Genomic DNA, 23,163 nt, shown 5'->3' on the forward strand with positions numbered 1-23,163 from the left:
CTTTAACAGTATATCACTAAAGTTTAAAAGAAAAATTCTCCAGGGAGTCTTACCTTCAAGCTTAGAAGTAATCCGAAAATTCTGGGTTTGCAGGAAGTTATCTCCCTTAAAGCATTAGAGTTGACGATCTTAGCAACAGTAACAAATCTTGTCAGGACACCAAGTGATTTTTAGTCCCTCCCGTCCAACGACTGTTGCCTTTCAGAAGGAAGGACTGAATTCCGCATAAAATTTTCTCCTCTGAGCATCAGCGAAATTCGGCTTTCTGAGCGCGAAGAGACGGGGAGGGACCAAAAGGACCCCGGGGGGAGAAAAGGAAGAGAAGGTGATACATGAAAAAGTCGAACCACAGATGAGCGCGCCTGGGTGGGGGCAGATTTGAGGGTCCGGAGTTGGGGGTTCATTCCGGACACTCCCGGGGTACCAGAGTTCACGCAGGCGACAAGTGGAAGACCCTCCCCTCCGAGCTCGCTCCTCCACTAACCGCGCCCGGCGAAGCTTTGACCTCCAAAACTGGTCCGCTCGGCGATACCGCCTCTTCGGCTCCAGATTGACGCCTTTGGTTGGTTCCCAGAGGGATCCCTCAGCATGGCTCGTCCAATAGAGAGCTCTGCCGATGGCCGGGCCGCTCCACCCCTCCCCCGCCCCTCGCTGAGGGCCCGCCCCTGCCCCGCGCCCGGGAGCGGAGGAGAGTAAATACAACAGGAGCGCAAAATGGCGGACCCGCCGAGCCCAGTGGACGGCGCTGCTTCCGCCGCCGCAGCCGCTGTCGCCTCGGAGAAAGAACCGTTTGGCAAATTGCAGCCCTCCTTCCGGGACCCACCGGGTCCTCTGTCGGCCAAGAAGGTCCGGACTGAGGAGAAGAAGGCGCCACGGAGACTGAACGGAGAGGGGGGCAGCGGCGGGAACAGCAGGCAGCTGCAGCCGCTGGCGGCACCTTCGCCTCAGAGCTATGGCAGCCCCGCGTCTTGGAGCTTTCCCGGGCTGTCTGCTGTCCCCTCCTCGTCCTCTGCTCGGAGCAGTTTCTCTTTTTCCGCTGGCTCCGCGGTCCCTTCCTCAGCCTCCGCTTCCTCGTCTCAGCCGGTGCCGCGCAAACTGCTGGTCCCTCCTACGCTGCTGCACGCTCAGCCTCACCATCTCTTGCTGCCGGCCGCCGCCTCCTCGGCCAACGCCAAGCCGCGGCGACCTAAGGAGAAGCGAGAGAAGGAAAGGAGGAGGCACGGCCTTGGCGGGGCAGGCGAGGCCGGCGGGGCCGCCCGGGAGGAGAACGGGGAGGTGAAGCCGCTGCCGCGAGGTGGGTGCCGGAGCTGGGAGGGGGAGGGGAGGGCGCCCCGGGTCCCCGCCGCCTCCTCGCGCCAGCGGGGCCGGGGCAGGGGGAGCGCGGGGGCCGCGGGCGCCAGCCTGGAGGGGGCGGGAGGCGTCCCGTTCTCAGCAGGCGATTTTACAGTCCCCTTGGGGACAGGAAATGGAGCCTGTAATTTCGGTTACAGCGAGGGGAATGGCCGAAACTCTTATTTTTTATATTGTTTCTATCTCCCAGTTAATGCGCTGTAAGATTTATAGAATATGGTCTAGAGTACCCGCCTAGGTGTGCTGGGCTTCGGAGGGAGATGGGAGGAAATGGGATCGCCAAGGGTTTGGTCTTCTAAAAGGTGCTTGATTCATTATTAGACGGTTTAGAGGTGATCACAGAATTCGTGACACAGGCTGCAACACCAGAAAATCCTGTCAAAAAAAAAAAAGGGGTGTGGAGAACCTTGGCGTCAGCTGGAAGCTACCAGAGGCCTGAGCTTTCATCCCTATTAGGGAAATGAGGTAGAGTGCAGGGCCCGAAGTGTGTGTGCTATTTCATAAGGTACCCGTCCTGCAGCCTCCGCACCGTTTCGTATTCTCAAGTGTTCTGAGTGGTCCTGTTTGGAATACCACCACCCTTCAGAAAGAATTTTCAGCCATATTCTTTTTTCCTGCAGCAAATTATAAAATCAGGAGCGTTGACGTTTTTTGGCCAGATCAAGTGACTGCAAAATGTTTTAGCATCAGAAAATGGCAAATTCATAAGCGTCCTTTTCAGACAGGGCTAGGCAGTTCTCTCTTAAAGTGTAGGCTAGCTGTATAATTTGCAGAAAGTATTTATTTAAAATAGATCGTCCTACTTATTTAGTTATTGATACACTGATCTGACGGTGGTACAACATGGAGAGTAGTTGAAAATTAGATATTGATGTGATCAAAAGCCTAAAGCACGTGACGACCTTTAATATATACACTGATAATGTATTATGAGAGTATTTTTGTTTTTGAGGAAAAATGACATGTCAAGGAGTTTTAGTATTGCTGTTCTAACTGTAGCTTAAATTGTGAATAATTCTCTATATGTTTGAGTTAGAATGGCTGTTTTTACAATTTTTTAAAATGCTGCACAGGAATATATAGTTAGCAGGGTTACTTTTTCCCTGCTGGTTTGCCGGTAGAAAAGCTTGGACAACTAAGCATAGCCACCAGGTACTCCCGCCCAGGGTAAAGTTCTCTCAGTTTTAGAGTTTTGCTTCTAGGAAAGTGGTTTTGAGGATGGAACTAACACTACTTTTAGTCTGGAATTTTAGGTGGTTAGTTATTTTAAAGCTATTTTGTCATCATGCTCACCTTTAAAAGTTAAAAGTGCTTGAAAGTCTGTGCGTTTGCAGCTTGGTATTAGTCTTATTTGTGATGTGTAAGCAGTGTATTTGTTCTTCTAAGTTCTTTGAATGAGGAAGTGAATGTGGGGTGTAACATTGTCAGGGTAGGAATAGCTGAAAAGAAATCAGCATTCTTTCACAAGTCTGACTTAAAATGTGGAGCATAAAGATGGCCCTTAATGTGAAATGGCTGTTCAAGAGAGATTTCTCCAGTTTTTAAAATTTCATTTAGAATCCTTCTTTTGAAGGCTGCAGCTTATCTTACGAAGCCTTAATATGAGGAGTGATAGCTTCTACGTTAGGATGTGGGGAACGTGTTTTTCCACGACCTCTGTAGGGCTTTTTGAGTAGTGACGAGATACAAACACCATTGTAAGATTTTCATTTTTTTGAGAGAAATGCTTCTATTTTACTGAAGAAAAACTAAAAATCAAAGAGAAGGATTTTTCATTGTCTTAATGATAATGGTGAAAATTTTAAGAAGTATTCTCCTCCTAGGAGCGCCTGGGTGGCTCAGTGGGTTAAAGCCTCTGCCTTCGGCTCAGGTCGTGATCCCAGGGTTCTGGGATCCAGCCCCCACATCGGCCTCTCTGCTCAGCAGGGAGCCTTCTCCCCTCTCCCCCTTTCTGCCTGCCTCTCTGCCTACTAGTGATCTCTGTCTGTCAAATAAATAAATAAAATCTTAAAAAAAAAAAAAGTATTCACCTCCTAAAGTTCAGGTTTAACTAAATTGAGGTTCTGTTTTAATCATTTAAGAAAATTCTTCAGCAACAGTGTTATTAAAATAGAAAATTATATACATTAATTCAATATAAGCATAATTACAAATAGGAAAATTCTAATTTGTAATACAATCTGTTTCTCTGGGCTTTATGTAAGAATCTTAGTGAGTGGTTGGGGCATCTGGCTGCCTCAGTCACTGGAGCATGCAGCTCTTGATCTCGGGTCAGTGAGTTCGAGCCCCACCCTGGGTTTAGCCTTAACTTAAAAAAAAAAAAAAAAATCTTACGCAGTGGATGTCTTTTGTTTTAAATATATAACTCTTTCTAATGTTGCTCGAAGTTCGATACTTAGTTCATGGATAGCACAGAGTGATGGAAGTTATCCCATCCCTGGCTGATTGAACAAGCTGAATCAGAACAGGAAGTGAGCTATAAAGACACCTAAGCAAAGAAAATAGATCCTTCCCTCAAAAGACAAACAGACATCCAAAAAATCAAGCTCCAAATTCCATTACCCAGTTGAGTTCCTGTATGGTAGTAGGATTTTTTGTTTTGTTTTGTTTTGTGTTTTGTTTGTTTGTTTGTCTTTAGTGAGAACTGCCTAAATTTTTACATTGGCTACTATCCTAACAGGAATTACTTGTAATAAATGAAACTGTGTATGAAAAGGGTTGGCAGGCCATTTAGTAAACGTCATTTGAGTCAGAAACGTGATGATTTGTTTTTTAACCTCATAATAAATTAAAAAGCGGATCAGTCCAGATAGAGTAAGGATCATTGACAGATCTGAAAGTTAAGAGTGATAACAGAATTACAAAAGGATAGCAGTCTAAGCCCTTTTAGCATAAGAGTTGGTGCCTTAACACACCAAAAACCTGTGAGGTCATCTAGTCATAGTGCGGTAGCTGACTTCCATGATAGTCTGAGTCATCATGTAAAAGTTAAATTTATTTTTTTATTTTTATTTTTATTTTTTTTAATTTTTATTAAATTTATTTTTTATAAAAAGAAAATGTGCAAAACTTTTTAGATTTTAAAACGAGAAAATAACCAGATTTAGTGGTTAGAGAGGTAATCTACTTAAGAGTTCACAGCCAATTTTTCTGTAAGATTGAATAAATTTTTGAATTGGTAAATGTGGAAGGTAAGAGTGGACATGTACTGAAGGTGTTCGACATTTAGAATTATGTTATGGCAAACAGCAGAACAAACATATTATTAGATAACAAAGTGCCATAAGGATTGCAGTAACCAATAAAACTTGTGTAGATCTTCTTATTTTTGTTAGTGCTTTTGCTTTGCATTTATTAACTTATTTTTTTCTTTAGGATGATCCTGTGAAGTATCCCAAGATAAAACCAGGGCATTTCACAGAATGTTTGCCTTCGAAGTGTAGTTACAGAATTTAACTGTAATGAAAATAGAGGCCTTTTTTAGAATTGAATAATAATTATTTTTGTTTCTATTTTAATTCCAGTTAGTATACGGTGTTATATTCGTTTCAGATGCATTGTACCATACAGTGATTTCAACAGTTCCATCTATCACCAGATGCTCATCACAAGTACACTCCTTAAACCTCATCACCTATTTAACCCATCCCCCACCCACCGGGAGCCTTTGGTTTGTTCTGTATAGTTAAGAGCCTATTAGAAGTGAATAATTTAAGTTATGTAAATGTCAGTGATTTAAAGGGATAGGTATTGGAAGACTTTTCAAATAGACTTTTCCCTATCTTTCTAATGTTAATTCCAAAATTTTAGGTTAAATTCATACTCAGAGGGGTGCCTGGGTGGCTCCGTGGGTTAAAGCCTCTGCCTTCGGCTCAGGTCATGATCCCAGGATTCTGGGATCAAGCCCCGCATCGGGCTCTCTGCTCGGCAGGGAGCCTGCTTCCTCCTTTCTCTCTCTCTGCCTAGTTGTGATTTCTATTTGTCAAATAAAATAAATAATAAAAATCTTTAAAAAAATATTCATACTCAGAGGTTTCGTCATTATGGTCATATCTTTGTCACTGCTGAAATAGTTTACTGTGATTTCATTTTCTTGTATGACCTTTGTTGTTCATGCCTCGTTTTTTCATTTGCTTAGTTTTTTCTGGCAAAGTCTTTCTATACCCTCCAGCAGCTGCATAAAATGCTTCTCAGTACAATTTTCCACATGGTCAAATCTGTCAGATAAACTTATCAGTTCTATTTGTTCCTGTAGTCATCTCTTCTGTAGCTGTCTTTCTTCCTGCTTTAGTCTGGATTGTTTTCTCTTTAGGCCTGCTGCAAAGTTGTCATCTTGGGACTTCCCTTAGCTGACATTCTGGGAGTTTCTTTCACTTTTGCTGAGTCCCTTTTTTCTGGACCCTATGCCTTCTTTTGGTTTATTCCTTCATTTTGGTTTCCCCAATTATTACTGTGATCGTGTGTATTGGAAAAACAGTTTTTTTAAATTTATTTTTACGCTCATGCTAGACTGTTGGGCTGTTGAGAGATTTCTATATTGGAAGTCATTTTCCCTCAAAAGTTTGGAGGTGTTCCCATATTGCCTGGCTTCCAGTATTGATGTTGAGAAATTTGATCTCCAAAAGTTGTCTTTTTTCCACAATCTGGAAGATTTCAACACTTCTTTGACAAAGTTTTTAAATTTTAGCTCTCTTTTAAAACAGTGTTTTATGAACTTTTGTTTTTTGTTCCCGTATTGTAACATCTTGTACTTTTTTCATGGGTGCAGCATCTTCTGTTATCTCTTCAAGGATATTAATTATAGTTTTTTCATTTCTTGTATGGTTTTTGGTTCTTCTAAAACTTTTTGTTGTTGTTGATTTTGGTCTTGTTGGAGACTTTCTTCAGATCTCTGTGATCCTTTGCAGTTCCTTCATATTCAAGGAATGTTCAAAGCTGACTGAAAGCTCACTGGGCATGCATGAGCATGGCTTAGTGACTAATAAACTCTGATGTTTTACCTTTTTTTTTTTTTAAAGATTTTATTTTTAAGTAATCTCTACACCCAACGTGGTGTTCAAACTTATAACTCCAAGATCAAGAATCACATCAACAGGGCAGCTGGTAGCCCCTCCCATATTTTATCTTTACTTTTTTTCTCTGGGTAGTGGGTTGAGAGGGTTTTCAGTTTCTTCAGATAAAGATCCTTTATTTTTTTGTGTGTCTGTATAACTGGAATAATGGAGAGGAGGGGATTTGCAGAGGTAATGAGTTTAGATGGTGGGGCTCTAGTGCTTGGTGGAGGAAGGAAGCTATAAATTTCACTATTCAGTTTCTAAATTTTCACTTAGTTTCCCTGTTTCCCCATCAACATTTCACTTCTTGCTTTTTCTGTGTGGGATGCACCTGAGCTTGGAGCCATTCTGATTCAGTTTTGCTGGAGATCATACCTCATTCCTGTCGGGGTGAGTGAACGGGGCGGGGGGTGGGGAAGCGAGCATAATAGAAGGTTAGTGTAAGTCCCTACAGAGATAGTTTCAAAAAATCCTATTTACTCTGCAGTACCCCTAGAGGGGCTTTGAAATTGGAGGTACTGAAACAGGCAAGAGGGCACAATCAACCCCCACCCCTCCCACACACACGTACACACATTCACTCTCCCTCTCTCTCATGTTGCAGCATGTGTCAGAATTTCCTTTTTAAGGCTGAATAATGTTGCATTATATGTATGTACCACATTTTGTTTGTACATTCATCCCTTGATGTACACTCGGATTCTTCTACCTTTTGGCTGTTGTGAATAATGCTGCTGTGAACATGGGTGAACAGATATCTATTTGAGTCCCTGCTTTCAGTTCTTTTGGATATATGCCCTGAAATAGAACTGCTGGATCATATGGTAATCATTTAATTTAAGGAACTGCCATACTGTTTTCCCTAACTGTTTTCCATAGCAGTTGCACCATTTTACATTGCCACCAGCTGTGCGCAAGTGTTGGGTTAACTATTTAGTATCAGAAAAGTAAATCTAAGTATGCAGACAAAAAACTCTCAGTAACATTTATTTGGAGCAGGTACTTATGAAGTCAGGGTGCGGTCAGCCACGACAGCTTAGGAAATAAAATTTGGGGGTTTGGTGGAAGAAAAAAAAGGCATTTATTGAGTGCTTGTCATAAGCCATGGTATTATCTCAATATTTTTAGATTAAAACTCTTGAGTTTTTCTTAGCTCACTCAGAATTGTATAGCTAATGTGTAAAGAATTTGGATCAGCCCATCTCTGGAAGAGTGTGACCCTAACTACACAATGCTACAGTTAACTTAATTTTTTCCCTTTAGGCTGTGATAAACAGGAAGAAGAAAGAGAAGATGAACTTTAAAACTTTTCCAAGTTATTTCTTTTTTCCTAACTTTTTATTATAAAAAATTTTAAGCATACAGAAAAGATGAAAGAATAATACAATGATCTTATATAGATTTCCTGAATATATAGATTCAACAGCTGTTAATATTTTATGTTATATATGCAGTGAATCATTTGAAAGATTTTTTTTTTTTTTTCTTAAATTCATGAGAAACAGAGAGGCAGAGGGAGAAGTAGGCTCCCCGTGGAGCAGAGAGCCGAAGCAGAACTTGATCCCAGGACTCTGGGATCATGACCTGAGCTGAAGGCAGACACTTAACTGACTGAGGCACTCAGGTGCCCCCCAACCCTTTTTTTTTAATTCATGAGAGGCAGAGGCAGAGGCAGATGCAATGAGTCATTTAAAAGTAAACTATAGACCTCATGATAACCTGACTCTTTTTTTTTTTTTTTTTTTTTTAAATTTTATTTGACAGAGAGAGAAAGAGCATGAGCGGAGTGAGCAGCAGGTAGTGGGAGAGGAAGGAGAAGCAGGATCCCCACTGAGCAGGGAGCCCAATGCGGGGCTTGATCCTGGGACTCCGGGATCATGACCTGAGCCAAAGACAGATGCTTAACACTGAGCCACCCAGGTGTCCCAGATACTTCATTCTTAAATATTTCAGCCTTCATTTTCTAAAAGTAACCACATAATTACATTAACTCTAAAACATTTAAGAAAATAATTGTATAACCAGTGCGTGTTTAGTCTTCCAATAACCCCCAATTTCCCCCGTTGCATCCCAAACACACTACGTGTTTATTTAGTTAGCTATTTTTATAATACCATTTACTTGAGTGATACTTTCTTTCTTTTTTTTTTTTTTTTAATTTTTACCTCTGGTTTTTTTTTTAATACAATTTATTTATTTTTTTTAAGATTATTTATTTATTTATTTGACAGAGATCACAAGTAGGCAGAGAGGCAGGCAGAGAGAGAGGAGGAAGCAGGCTCCCTGCTGAGCAGAGAGCCCGACGTGGGGCTCAATCCCAGGACCCTGGGATCATGACCTGAGCCTAAGGCAGAGGTTTTAACCCACTGAGCCACCCAGGCGCCCCTTTACCTCTGTTTTTAATCTGGAACTGTCCTGCTCCCTTTTTCCTTTATATGACATTGACTTTTGGAAGGTACTAGTTCAACATACCTTCTTATCTTGTAGGTTTTTTTTATACTCATAATTTTTAAACATTTATTTTATCATGGTATTTATTTTTTAAAGATTTATTTATTTTTTATTTTATTTCTCATAAAGGTTTTATTTATTTGTGAGAGAGTGTGTGAGAGAGCGAGCTTGAGCAGTGGGAATGGCAGAGGGAGAGGGATAGAGATAAGTAGACTCCCCGATGAGCAGGAAGAACAACATGGGACTGGATCCCAGGACCTTGAGATGCTGACCTGAGCCTGAGGCAGCTGCTTAAACCATGGAGCCACCCAGGGTACCCTTAAAGATTTTATTTTTAAGTAATTTCTACATCAGTGTTGTGGTATTTAGCTTGATTCTTTGTATTTATTATAGCTAGAAATTAGGTATCAAGATCAAGCCTGATTAATCCAGATTAAGTAGTTTTGGTAAGAATATTTCATAGGTGTACTTCATATTGCATCCCCTTGGGAGGCATATAATATAAGATTGTGCCATTAATAAATTAGTTGAGGTGACCATAATCCCCATTACACTAGTTCATTTTTCTGTTTACATTTAGTTTGTAATCTGTGTGTTGATGATTTGTGAATATCCAATTTCCTAGCAGTTTTTTACCCGATGGCTTCAGTATCAGTTAATGATTTTTGCCTGAGTCACCCATTCTTTTCATGCTTAAAGAATGATGCCAAACTATTTCTAAATAAAAAAGGAATTAGATTTGGGAATGGAGAATTCAAAATAATTTGTTACTCTTGTATTTAGATTAAAATTGGGCAGTCTATTTTGATTTTGGGTACCAGAGTAAATACGTTCATTGGTATGATTAGAATCTTATGGTAAACACTTTTCTTGTATTCTTAATTCATCACAGTTTGAATTTTGGAAAGCTACTTGCAGAATGCTTTTCGTTAAAGATTGAGTGTAGTAGTCCAGTTACAATAGTTATATATATATATATAACAATAGTTATCGGTTATAATACTAGTAACATAATGTTACTAGTTACTAATGTTCTCTGTTGACTAATATAAATTAACTATATACCTATACGAATTCCCATTAAATAGATTATATGACTTCCTTCAGAGCACGCATCATTTTAGTCATCATTTTATGATCTTTGCCATGTACTCAATAATTGATTTGAAGAAAAAAATACTTTTTATTAAGAAATTAATTCTATCTGTTCTCTTTGCACTAGATATTTAAGTAACTACTCTTGTTAGTTTTTTTTATAGAAAGGGTATACATTTTCTTTAGATATTATTTAATTCAGAACCACTTTCAGTGGTTTGACATGTGGAACCATATTCTGGAAAGCTGATGTCCCAGGGCATTCATTTTCTGGCTGAATCACTGATGAACTTTATACCTTAAAGGAGTAAGTAATCACCAATTTTCATTTTTCTCCTTTGAGGATGATGAAAATATCAAAATTAGTAAATTCTGTTAGGCTTTTTTGAATTGGGCCAAAAGTTGATGTAGTGAGTACAACTTGAGCTAGAATTTATGTTTCTTTTTTTTTTTTTTAAGATTTTATTTATTTATTTGACAGAGATCACAAGGAGGCAGAGAGGCAGGCAGAGAGAGAGAGAGGAAGGGAAGCAGGCTCCCCACTGAGCAGAGAACCCGATGCGGGGCTCGATCCCAGGACTCTGAGACCATGAACTGAGCCGAAGGCAGAGGCCTAAATCACTGAGCCACCCAGGCGCCCCTAGAATTTATGTTTCTTGAGGACAGAAACAACAATAAATAATAACAACAATAACAGTAATTAACACTTACAGAACTGTACTCAGCACTTTGTATGTATTTTTATTTAATTTTTACATCTTCTTAAAGTTTAGTTAGATATTAGCCTCTTATAAGTACTGAATGGAAGCTCAGAAAATTTAAGTAACTTGCCCAAGGATGTTAAGTACGTAGTCAGTCAAAGTTTTAGATCATTATGTAGTTTGACTTAAGAGCTCCAGCTCTAAACTATTGTGCAAACTGTGTTAATGTTTTTAAATCTCCTTCATCCAGAATTGTACCTTACATTATGAGCTAGTTTGCCAAATAAACGAACCAGACTTTGGAGGAAGAGTAGGACTTAGGTAAGTGGAGATGATGGAGACGGACTTGTTAGGGGGAATGGTGTGAGCAAGATTGTAGAGATAGGAGTGTACGTTGCCATGTTCCGTGGTCTCTGACCAGAACCATTCAGCTGGGATTGGTGATCTTGTACAAAGTTGGGAAAAAGCATCTCACGCCAGTTGAAAGTTTGCCACAATATGCCTGCTATTTGCCAGGATAGGGAGTTTGGACTTCATTCTGTGGGCAACAGCAAGGCATAGTTTTTTGTTTTTTGTTTTTTTTTAATAGATTAATTTATTCAAGTTGGTATTTTAGCAATACTAATTTGTTAGCATTGTGTAGGATGAATTGGCTGAGAGAAAAATTAGAGACAGGGATATTGGAGACTACTGTAGTAATAAAATGGAGTGATTTTAGTGGTAAAATGATTGGTACTCCTGGACATGGAAAAGAAAAGATTTTGAGAGGGAATGTATGATAGAGCTTCATGATTATCAAATATGTAGCAAGAAAGGAGGAATTTTTATATTTAATTTTATAGTCTCAGATGGAGGGAATAAAGTGTTGGTGGGTCTGCAGAAGAACTAGTTGAAAAAGATGGATATGAGTTTGAGATACAGGCAAGTACCTTTATGTTAAGAGTTCTGTTATCAGGGGCGCCTGGGTGGCTCAGTGGGTTAAGCCTCTGCCTTCGGCTCAGGTCATGATCCCAGGGTCCTGGGATAGAGCCCCACATCGCATCGGGCTCTCTGCTCAGCAGGGAGCCTGTTTCCTCCTCTCTGTCTGCCTGCCTCTCTGCCTACTTGTGATCTCTGTCAAATTAATAAATAAAATCTTTAAAAAAAAAAGTTTCATAGTGGCAGGCAACAAATACTGCTTTTTCTGTAGGGAGCAATAACCTCAGATCCTCTCTTAGGTAGCCAGCTGTTAACAGCCTTTTAAAGGTCTCAAAAAAATCAAGATTATGCATGGTTCCTTAACCTTTACTCTGTCCTAACAATTTAGCAATTTACCTTCCATTTGTCCCTCTCCTGGCCTCCCTCATCATTGTCCTTATCTCTCCTGCTACTTCTTCAGCCTTTAGTTCAGTTTGGGACCTTTTTACAGTACTCTTCTCTCTGGCTTTGCTAATCACCCTGTTGGTTTTCTAGTGTCTCTCATTAGCACTTACCAAATCTTAGTTTAGAGTTTTAGATCCTTATATTCAGCTGCCTCTTTGACATAGTCACTATTAGAGGTTTCACAGAACTGTAAAATTAACGTGTTCAAAACTCAGCCTTCGTTACTCAAATTTGTCTTGCTGTGTATGTTCCTTATCTCAGTGCTTGAAAACTAGATTCTGCACTTTACCTTCATCCAACCTGTAGCCAAATCTTGTTAGTTCCAGTCACCATTTTTTATATCTGTCTCCTTTCCCTGTCCTTTCCACTAGTCTTACTTAGTTCAAATTACCATTATTTCTAGCCTAAATTATTGTATAACTGCCTCCTTATTGGGCTCCCTACTTCAGATCCGTGATCTTTCATTTCATTTTTCATGCTACAGCCTAAGTGATAGCTAGAGATCTGATCACATATTTGATTATATCACTTTTCTTTTTATGAGATGACGTTTAAATTCCTAAAAATGTCCTCCAAGGCTCTTGTTTAGCTCTTTAGCTTCTCCTCGGTGCTCCTTGCTGCCTAGAACTTTGTTTACCCATTATCCCTAGTCCCACATTTCTACTGCACTTAGCTAATGTCTACTCATATTTTAGGACTCCACTTGAAAGGGAGGCCTTTGCTATTTCCTAGATGAGGTTAGGTCCCCTTGCTGTCTCTTCCCATGTCACCTTGCACTAATTCCATCCTGACTTTATTCACTTCATTTTAATCACTTCTTAGTTGTCCTCTTCACTAGACACAGAGCCTGTGAAATCTGGGGGCTGTGGTTATCTTGTTTCACGTCAGGGTCCTCTGGGTAGTCAAAAACTGTTTGGAAATGAACAAGTTATACTGCATTTCAGCCCTTTCTGCCTGCTGCGAAGAGATATCTGGTGGTTATTCAGGAAAATTTTGGTAGGTATTTCAAAGTTAGAACAGCAGAAAAGTGATAATGGGATGAGAAGTTGATCAGCAGCTCACAGACAATGGTTAAATTGTCAGGTGAACACAAGAAGTAGATATTAATGGCATGAGAACTAGGAAGGAAAGTCACTGTGTGGATAATAATAATTGTATTGTGTTTGACTCACCCTGAATTATCAGAATTGCCATTTTGTACACTCCAATCTCAAAAAAAATGCTTATCACTACATTATGCAAAAAGGAAATTTTGCTTTTAATCTGCATATATTTACAAAACCCATAAGGGCGTTATAAATGGAATTGTAATTTATTTAGACATAAAATTAGATAGAAATTAAGATTAATTTTGTTCCAACAGATAGTTTTTAATACCATTTTAACATCATTTATTGAATAGTTCATTCTTTGCACTCTGATGTAGAATGCCAGTTTTTATCCTATACTAAAATCATGTGTGCTTGGATCTATTATTATTTTCTAAATTATTTATTTATCTATTTATTTATTTAAAGATTTTTTTATTTTTAAGTAATCTCTGCACCCTTTGTAGGACTGGAAATCACAACCCGGAGGTCAACAGATGCATGCTCTACTGACTGAGCACCAGCTGCCCCCTTGGGTCTGTTTTTAGCTTCCCAGTTCTTAACATTTACCAGTTCATTTCTGCTCAAGTAACACTCTCATCTTTATTGTATCTTTAGAGTAGATTTGGTATCTATAGGGCAAGGCCCCCCTGCTTCCAAACTCTTTTTCAGAATTTTCTTGGCTTTTTAAAATATCAGGCTTATTGAGGTATAATTTACATAAGATAAGATTTATCCATTTAAGGTATATGGTTCAGTGAGTTTTTTTGTTTTTTTTTTAAGATTTTATTTATTTATTTGACAGACAGAAATCACTACTAGGCAGAGAGGCAGGCAGAGAGGGGAAGCAGGCTTCCTGCTGAGCAGAACTCCCGATCCGTCCCAGGACCCTGAGATCATGACTAGAGCTGAAGGCAAAGGCTTCACCCACTGAGCCCCTTAGGTGCCCTGAGTTCAGTGAGTTTTAATAAGTGTACATTGTAGCCACCAGCACAGTCATGATATTTTCTCTTAATTCACAATGTTCCATTTTGCCAATTATTGCTCTTACCTCCAATCCCAGGGGTGATTTGTCTTTTGTCCCAATAGTTTTGCCTTTTCCAGAATGTGATGTAAGTTGAATCTTAATCTGTCTTTTTTATGTTTGGCTTCTTTCACTTAGTATATTGCTTTGAAGATTAGTCAGTATTGTTGCATTAATCAGTTTATTCCTTTTATTTCTCAGTAGTAATTCATTGCATAGAGATATTACAGTTTGTTTTTTCATTCTCCAGTTGATGACATTTGGACTGGTTCTGGTTTTTGATGGTTATGAATAAGCCTGCTATAGTCATTCACAGATAAATCTTGTGGTGGACACATGCTTTCATTCTCTTGAGCACATACCCAGAAGTGGAAACACTGGGTTGTATGGTTAAGTTTATATTTAACTTCTAAGAAATTTCTATACTTTTCTAAAGTGGCTGTACTTTTTTTGTTCCCGCCAGCCCTTGATACTCTTATTGTCTACTAAATCTTCGTCATCTTAGTGGATATGTAGTAGTATTTCCTTATGGTTTTAATTTGCAATTCCCTAATGACTTCTGCTGTTGAGCATCATTTTATGTGCTTATTTTCCATTCCTGTCTCTTCTTTGGTGAAGTGTCTGTTCAGATTATGTGTTAATTTTAATTTTTAAATTGCAATCATTCTTTACATATTCTGTGTACAAGTTCTTTATCAGATACATATTTCACAAATGTAGTCTCCCATTCTGTGGCTTTGCATTCCCTTAATATTGTCCTTCACACTTCTCATAGCAGAAAAATTTAATTTTGGTGAAGTCCACTTCGTAATTTCTTTTATGGTTCCTGCTTTTTGTGTCTTAACTGAGAGAGCTTTGCCTAACCCAGGGTCACACAGGTTTTCTCTTATGTTTTCTTTTAGATACTTTATAGTTTTAGGTTTTTACCTTTAGGACTCTAGTACATTTTGAAAATTTTTGTATTTGAGGTTTGGATCAAAGTTCCCTTACTCTTGTTTTTCCTTGTTGATTAAATTGAAATTATTTTGTGAAGTCCACTCTCCTGCCCTGCCCCCACTCCCACCCCAATCACCTAGGGGTTTTCATTAAATTTATTGATTACTTTATAATTAAAAGCTACATGTATGCTTTACCTATTCTTATATTCTTTTACTTTTTTTAAATTAATTAATTTTTTTAAAGATTTTATTTATTTATTTGACAGAGAGAGTTCACAAGCAGACGGAGAGGCAGGCAGAGAGAGAGAGAGAGGGAAGCAGGCTCCCTGCTGAGCAGAGAGCCCAATGCGGGACTCGATCCCAGGACCCTGAGATCATGACCTGAGCTGAAGGCAGCAGCTTAACCCACTGAGCCACCCAGGCGCCCCTCTTATATTCTTTTATATCTTCATAACATTTATCGATAATTTTAAAAAACTTTATTTATTAAGATTTTATTTATTTATTTGACAGAGATCACAAGTAGGCAGAGAGGCAGGCAGAAAGGGGTGGGGGAGAAGCAGGCTCCCTGCTGAGCAGAGAGCCCGATGGGGACTCTATCCCAGGGCCCTGGATTATGACCTGAGCTGAAGGCAGAGGCTTCAACCCACTGAGCCACCCAGGTGCCCCAAATTTATCGATATTTAATATAGATAATGAGTTTTCTTCTGGTATTTTGTTTCATTTTGGGGAGTTTTTTTTGTTTTTTTGGTTTTTTTTTTGGTCCAGATTGTTACAGGTATATAAGAAAGCTTTTGTTTTTTCTGCATATACTTGATAATTGGGTATGTAAGTATATAGTAGTGAAAGGTTTTCATTTCTTCATAACCAGGAACGGATTTCTTTTCTTTCTTTCTTTCCTTTCTTCCTTTTTTTTTTTAAAAGTAGCCTCTATTCCCAGTGTGGGGCTTGAACTAATGACCCTGAGATTGAGAATCACATGCTCTACTGACTGAGCCAACCGGGGGCCCCAAGGAACAGATTGAATCACAATAAGGTACTTTGTAATATTCAGGAAATAATTTCTTTGTGATACTTCGAGCATTGTTTGTCTTTGAAATCCGAGATCTCTGTTAGCAGAGTATAATTGTTGAGCTTGACAAACATTTTTAGTGCTTAGGTGCTATGGTAGGTTTTAGTAAAAATTACAAAGTCAACAATACAACGTTTCTGCCTTAAAGAACCTTAAGCAATCTAGCAGGATACTAGAAAAAGTAATTATAATATGTAATGCTATAAGTTAAACACCACAAGACAGATGGGAAGTAGTATTGGTACTAGTGGAAATGGGAGTAGGCAGATATTAAGAAAGGGAGAAGGGGTGCCCGAGGGAGGAGGGGATGTTTGAGAGAACCTTTGAAGGACAGTATGGTATGGTAGGATTTCAGTAAAGAATGAAGGAATTGGGACCCCTGGGCGGCTCAGTCGGTTAGTGTTTGCCTTCAGCTCAGGTTTTCTGGCTCCTTACTCAGTAGGGAGCCTGCTTCACCCTCTGCCTGCCACTCCCCTATTTGTGCATACTTTTTCTCTCTCTCTCTCTCTCTCTCTCTCTGTCAAATAAATACATTAAATCTTAAAAAAAAAAATGAAGATGGGGCGCCTGAGTGGCTCAGTGGGTTAAAGCCTCTGCCTTTGCTTCCGGTTGTGATCCCAGGGTCCTGGGATCGAGCCCCGTGTCCGTCCCTCTGCTCGGCGGGGAGCCTGCTTCCTCCTCTCTCTCTCTCTGCCTGCCTCTCTGCCTACTTGTGATCTCTGTCTGTCAGATAAATAAATATAATCTTTAAAAAAACAAAAAAAAATGAAGGAATTCTAGGTAGAGAGCATTATTTGAAGTGTAACATTCATGAAACTTGATAGGAAAACAGTGATGCAATGCCATAAAAGCTAAAGGAAGAAAATAATTTTGAGATGTTTGATTATAGTTCTGACATTATATGTTGCTAAGCATCTTTATCCTAGCCCTTCGCTTCTGATTTTAAAATATCAGTGTGTTTTATAAGACAAATTCTGTTCTGAAGTCAGTGCAAGTTTTGTACATATATAACTTACACCAAACAATGTCTTCATTGACTCTAAGACTTTGTGAAGGATATATTATCTATTGCTGTGTAACAAACTTAAAACTTGGTGGCCTAAAATACAACCATTTTATTATATTTGATGATTTTATGTGTCAGAAATTCCAGCAGGATTTACTAGGCGATTTTGCTTCATGCGGGGTTGACTTGGGTTGCTCAGCGGTGCTCAGTTGGTGGCTGGTCTTTTTTAGTAGGTCCCAAGATGGCTTTACTCACTTGGGTGTTTTCTCATCCCTCTGATAACTAGATGCTAAGCTGAGCCCCTCTCTGTCTGTGTCATCTTGGGGCCTTTCCACATAATCTCATCAGGATAGTTGGATTTCTTACATGGCAGCCTAGGACTCCAAGAGACCTGAGTGGAAATAGCAAGGCTTCTTATAACCTAGCTTTGGAAGTCTGAATCATTTCCTCCCTGTATACACATTAAGGCATTAATATTTGTAATGTATTACAAATTATAATATATTAAAATAATTTAAATAAAATAAAAATTTGTAATATATTACATAATATAATAGGTATATTTGTTTTCTAAAATTTCTTTTAGATTACATTCTAAATTGAAAAATAGATAAAACACCTATAGGAACATTATTTAATGATATTAATATATAACTTTTGAAAATTTAGAACTTTAACTCATCATATGAAAAACATAATTAAGAGTATATAGTAAGAGTAGTGGTTCCCACATATGCTGTTATCATTAACTGAAAACTGTATGATTTACTGTTTGCATTATAGAGTATAATAGTAATTAAATAATCTAATTGTATAATGTTGACTTTAGAGGTTTAGAATGCCCCAGTTTGTGTGTGAATCACATTTTATATAATAGCTGTAGTATAAAATTCAGTGACCAGAGTGTTTTAAGTTTGTGATCTAGATACCGAGTATAATGCCTCAATACTTTTATGTCTTGCTTTTACAATATTTTGAGAGGAGAAAAACTAATTGTACTTCTGTTTTGGAGGCAGATCTTCGTGGTAGGTCAGTGAAATAAGCCTGACCTGAACGTTTTGATTACAGTAGGAGAGGGAGCCCAGACCACTATTTCTTGTTATGCCTGGCTTGGCTTCCATGTAGCAACATATATCTTTATTTTTTGTTTTCCTTTTAGTGATTCTGTGTTTTTGTGGCTACTGTAACTATACTGTTTTGTCACTCTGTGTCTTTTCCTAGATGATTTCTTAATGTGATTCTACTATTTCTATTTAATAATGATAAGTGCCTATGATATATATGGGCATAGTGTTGGAAATAATGCATATGTTGCCTTTAATCATAAAAATCTAAAAGATAAGTGCTACTGTGTTTGGCAGATGAGAATACTGAGGCACAACACAGTTAATAAGTAATTTGTTTTGTGTCACTTGGTGGCAAGAGCAGCTGGAAATTAAGTATGTCTAATTACAAAGCCAGAGTTATTTCCAGTGTATTACAGTATGTTTAGAATGTCTTAATACCCAGCTGTCTTAAACTACATCATTTTCAATGTTCTCTTCCTTGTTTTTTTGGTCTCAATATGTTAGCCAGAGCAACCTGCTTATTCCTGAATAGTAAGAGAGGAAAGTATTGTACTATTTGAACATCTCATAATGTCTTCAGGCAGAAACATTTTTTACATTACTGTAGAAAACATAGGACGTTGTTGCTGTAGGAGTCATACTAAATTTTTCCCTTTCTTTAAGAAAAGCAGAAAGAAAGAATCATAAAATACTAGCTGAGAAATATTCATCAGAGATCAGTTAGCATAAGCCCCGGATTTTTACAAGTACAAGCAGCAGAAGCTCCATAACGCTCCCTCAGTTCAGCAGTTCACAAGTCCTTAATGTTCTTAGTTACTGGAACTGCACAGGTCTTTCATATCTCAGGGTTCTTAACACGAGCAGTTTTTACAGGTAAGTCCATAAGGACCTTTAACCGTTTTAGCATTTGCCCTCAGTGTGGATGATTTTCTTCTTAGCCTTCCAAGTTTCTGGAACCCATTTCTGTGTCATTCCTTCCCCTATAATACAGCTTCCTACTGGGGAAGTTTTGGTGCAGAAGAGCTAGAAGTAGTGCTGCTACTAGAACAGGTACACAGAGAAGCAGAATTCAAATCATAAGAGAGGGAGGAGGAGGAAGCAGTGGTCATTTCTAGTGGTAGGGATCAAGGAGTCCTTAATGAAAAGCTGAAATTCAGCTGAATCTTGCAGGATGTGTAGGATTTTGGTCCGCAAGAGTTGGGATGGGCAAAGGCCTTCTAACTAAAGGGAGTAAGACTTGAGTAGTAATGAATCAAAAAATCTGGAATCTTGTGTACATATATATATGGTTGGATAGTAGAAGAAAGGATTCATGTATGAGTCTTCATTATACAGATTCTTAAATGGCATAGTGTGGGCATTTTCTTTTTTTTACAAAAGGTGTATTCATTTGTTTAAAGTGGAAGAGAGTGACATGATAAACTATAATTTCAAGGAATATTTTTTGGCCACTGCTGGGATTGGTGGAGAGAAGAGAAACGGTAAGTAGTAGGAAGATCACTTCTTTCAAAAGAGAATTAATCAATTATGGTGATAGTTGTGGAAAGGGAAAGGAAGATGGACATATTTCAGTAGACTGAACTAAGCAAGTGCTTTAATGTTAGGGAAAAACTGAAGAGGGGAGTATAAAGGTTTTAAGAATTTTGAATTTGGATGTTGGGGGATATTAATGGAATTAAAAGAAAGGCTTGAATCTTATTTATATAAGAAAGATGATAATTTTGGTGTTAAATATTTCTTTTTAATTAAAATTATTTTTATTCTTTAAAAATTTATTTATTATTTTTATTGACATATAATGTATTATTTGCCCCAGAGGTACAGGTCTGTGAATAGTCAGGCTTACACACTTCACAGCACTCACCATTTCACATACCCTCCCCAGTGTCCATAACCAACCACCCTTTCCATACCCCCCTACCCCAGCAACCCTTGGTTTGTTTTGTGAGAGTAAGAGTCTCTTACGGATTTTCTCCCTCCCAATCTCATCTTGTTTCATTTTTTCTTTCCCTACCTCCCAAACCTCCCACTCTGCCTCTCAAATTCCTCATATCAGGGAGCTCATATGATAATTGTTTTTCTCTGATTGACTTATTTCACTCAACCTAATACCCTCTAGTTCCATCCATGTCGTGCCAAATGGCAAGGTTTCATTTCTTTTGATGGCTGCAGAGTATTCCTATGTGTGTGTGTGTGTGGGTGGGTGTGTATAAAATAAATATATATACCACATCATCTTTATCCATTCATCTGTGGATGGACATCTAGGTTCTTTCCATAGTTTGGCTACTGTGGATATTGCTGCTATAAACATTCGGATGCACGTGCCCCTTTGGATCACTACATTTGTGTCTTTTTTTTTTTTTTTTTTTAAAGATTTTGTTTATTTATTTGACACAGAGACAGATCACAAGTAGGCAGAAAGGCAGGCAGAGAGAGAGCCGGAAGCAGGCTCCCTGCTGAGCAGAGAGCCCGATGTGGGGCTTGATCCCAGGACTCTGGGATCATGACCTGAGCCAAAGGCAGAGGCTTAACCCACTGAGCCACCCAGGTGCCCCCACTACATTTGTGTCTTTAGGGTAAATACCCAGTAGTGCGATTGCTGGGATGTAGGGTAGCTCTGTTGTCAACTTTTTGAGGAACCTCCATGCTATTTTCCAGAGTGGCTGCACCAGCTTGCATTCCCACCAACAGTGTAGGAGGGTTCTCCTTTCTCCGCATCCTCGCCAGCATCTGTCATTTCCTGACTTGTTAATTTTAGCCATTCTGACTGATGTGAGGTGGTATCTCATTGTGGTTTTGATTTGTATTTCCCTGATGCTGAGTGATGTTGAGCATTTTTTCATGTTCTGTTCATGTCCTCTGCCCATATTTTGATTGGATTATTTGTTCTTTGGGTGTTGATTTTGGTAAGTTTTTTATAGATTTTGGATACTAGCCCTTTATCTGATAAGTCATTTGTGAATATCTTCTCCCATTCTTTCAGTTGTCTTTTGGTTTTGTTGACTGTTTCCTTTGCTGTGCAAAAGCTTTTGGTCTTCATGAAGTGCCAGTAGCTCATTTTTGCCCTTGCATCCCTTACCTTTGGCGATGTTTCTAGGAAGAAGTTGCTGCGGCTAAGGTCGAAGAGGTTGCCACCTGTGTTCTCCTCAAGGATTTTGATGGATTCCTGTCTCACATTGAGGTCTTTCATCCATTTTGAGTCTATTTTCGTGTGTGGTGTAAGGAAATGGTCCAGTTTCATTTTTCTGGATGTGGCTCTCCAACTTTCCCAATACCATTTGTTGAAGAGACTGTCTTTTTTCCATTGGACATTCTTTCCTGCATTGTCGAAGATTAGTGGACCATGGAGTTGAGGGTCTATTTCTGGGCTCTATTCTGTTCCATTGATCTATGTGTCTGTTTTTATGCCAGTACCATACTGTCTTGATGATGACAGCTTTGTAATAGAGCTTGAAGTCTAGAATTGTGATGCCACCAACTTTGGCTTTCTTTTCCAACATTCCTCTGGCTTTTCGGGGTCTTTTCTGGTTCCATATAAATTTTAAGATTATTTGTTCCAGTTGTTTGAAAAAAAATGATGGGATTTTGATAGGGATTGCATTAAATGTGTAGATTGCTTTAGGTAGCATAGACAATATTTCACAATATTCCTCCAATCCTTGAGCATGGAACGTTTTTCCATTTCATTGTGTCTTCCTCAGTTGCTCTCATGAGTACTTTATAGTTTTCTAAATACAAGTTTTTTGCCTCTTTGGTTAGGTTTATTCCTAGGTATCTTATTGTTTTGGGTGCAATTGTAAATGGGATTGACTCCTTAATTTCTCTTTCTTCTGTCTTGTTGTTGGTGTAGAGAAATGCAACTGATTTCTGTGCATTGATTTTATATCCTGACACTTTACTGAATTCCTGTACAAGTTCTAGCAGATTTGGAGTGGAGTCTTTTGGGTTTTTCACATAAAATATCATATCATCTGCAGAGAGTGAGAGTTTGACTTCTTCTTTGCCGATTCGGATGCCTTTAATTTCTTTTTGTTGTCTGATTGCTGAGGCTAGGACTTCTAGTACTTTGTTGAATAGCAGTGGTGATAGCAGGCATCCCTGCCATGTTCCTGACCTTAGGGGAAAAGCTCTCAGTTTGTCCCCATTGAGAATGATAACTATCTAGCTGAACTCCTGCGACTTGATGTCATTTTAGTCTGCTACTCCTCCGCCATCTTGCCTCTCCAGTTTTTTTATTTTTTAAGTCATTTCTGTACCCAGTGTGGGGCTTGAACTCACTACCTGGAGATCAAGAGTTGCATGCTCTGCTGACTGAGGCAGCCAGGTGCCCCAGGATGTTAAATATCTCCTGTGGAGATGACATGGTGAAGTTTGGCTAAGAGGTTGGGTTGAGATACTAGTTTGGGGATTCATTTGCCTAATGGTTATAGTTTAAATCTTAGGAATTCATTTTTAGACAAGTATAGAGAATGAAGAAAAAAGTACACCTAAGACAAAATCCTAAGGAGAATGTGCAGGTTTTTATGATAGGATCCTGAGTTATGGTGTCATCAGGATAGTGCAATGCCATTGACCTTAGGAGAAGTTTTGAGTAAGACGCTAGTGATGTCTCTTGCAGTGAGGACTAATAAAAAAAAAAGGCTAAGTGAGATACGTCAGTCAGAGAAGACAGTTATCATATGATGACACTCATATGTGGAATTTAAGAAACAAAACAAAGCATTATAGGGGAAGAGAGGAAAAAATAAAACCAGATGAAACCAGAGATCGTAATAAACCATAAGAGACTCAGTCATAGGAAACTAACTGAGGGTAGCTGGAGGGGAGGTGAGTGTGAGAATAGGGTTACTGGGTGATGGACAGTAAGGAGGGCATATGATATAATGAGCACTGGTATTATAAGACTGATGAATCACTGAGCTCTACTTCTGAAACCAATAATTCATTATATG

The 23,163-nt window shown here is 38.9% G+C and overlaps 1 protein-coding gene across 1 annotated transcript in view; it reads left to right on the forward strand.

The window, feature by feature from the left end:
* The first annotated feature begins 524 nt into the window (after window positions 1–524).
* LOC111155256 (round spermatid basic protein 1 like) overlaps window positions 525–23,163 on the forward strand; it is a 64,842-nt gene continuing 42,203 nt past the window's right edge. Inside the window, exon 1 of the mRNA XM_022515360.1 lies at window positions 525–1,294. Within this exon, the coding sequence (XP_022371068.1) occupies window positions 715–1,294 (580 nt within the window). The 5' untranslated portion in view covers window positions 525–714. The remainder of the gene's footprint in view (window positions 1,295–23,163) is intronic.

The sequence above is a fragment of the Enhydra lutris genome, unplaced genomic scaffold (genome assembly GCF_002288905.1).
Source record: "Enhydra lutris kenyoni isolate GAN:26980312 unplaced genomic scaffold, ASM228890v2 scaffoldscaffold40, whole genome shotgun sequence".
Classification (NCBI taxonomy): Eukaryota; Metazoa; Chordata; class Mammalia; order Carnivora; family Mustelidae; genus Enhydra; species Enhydra lutris.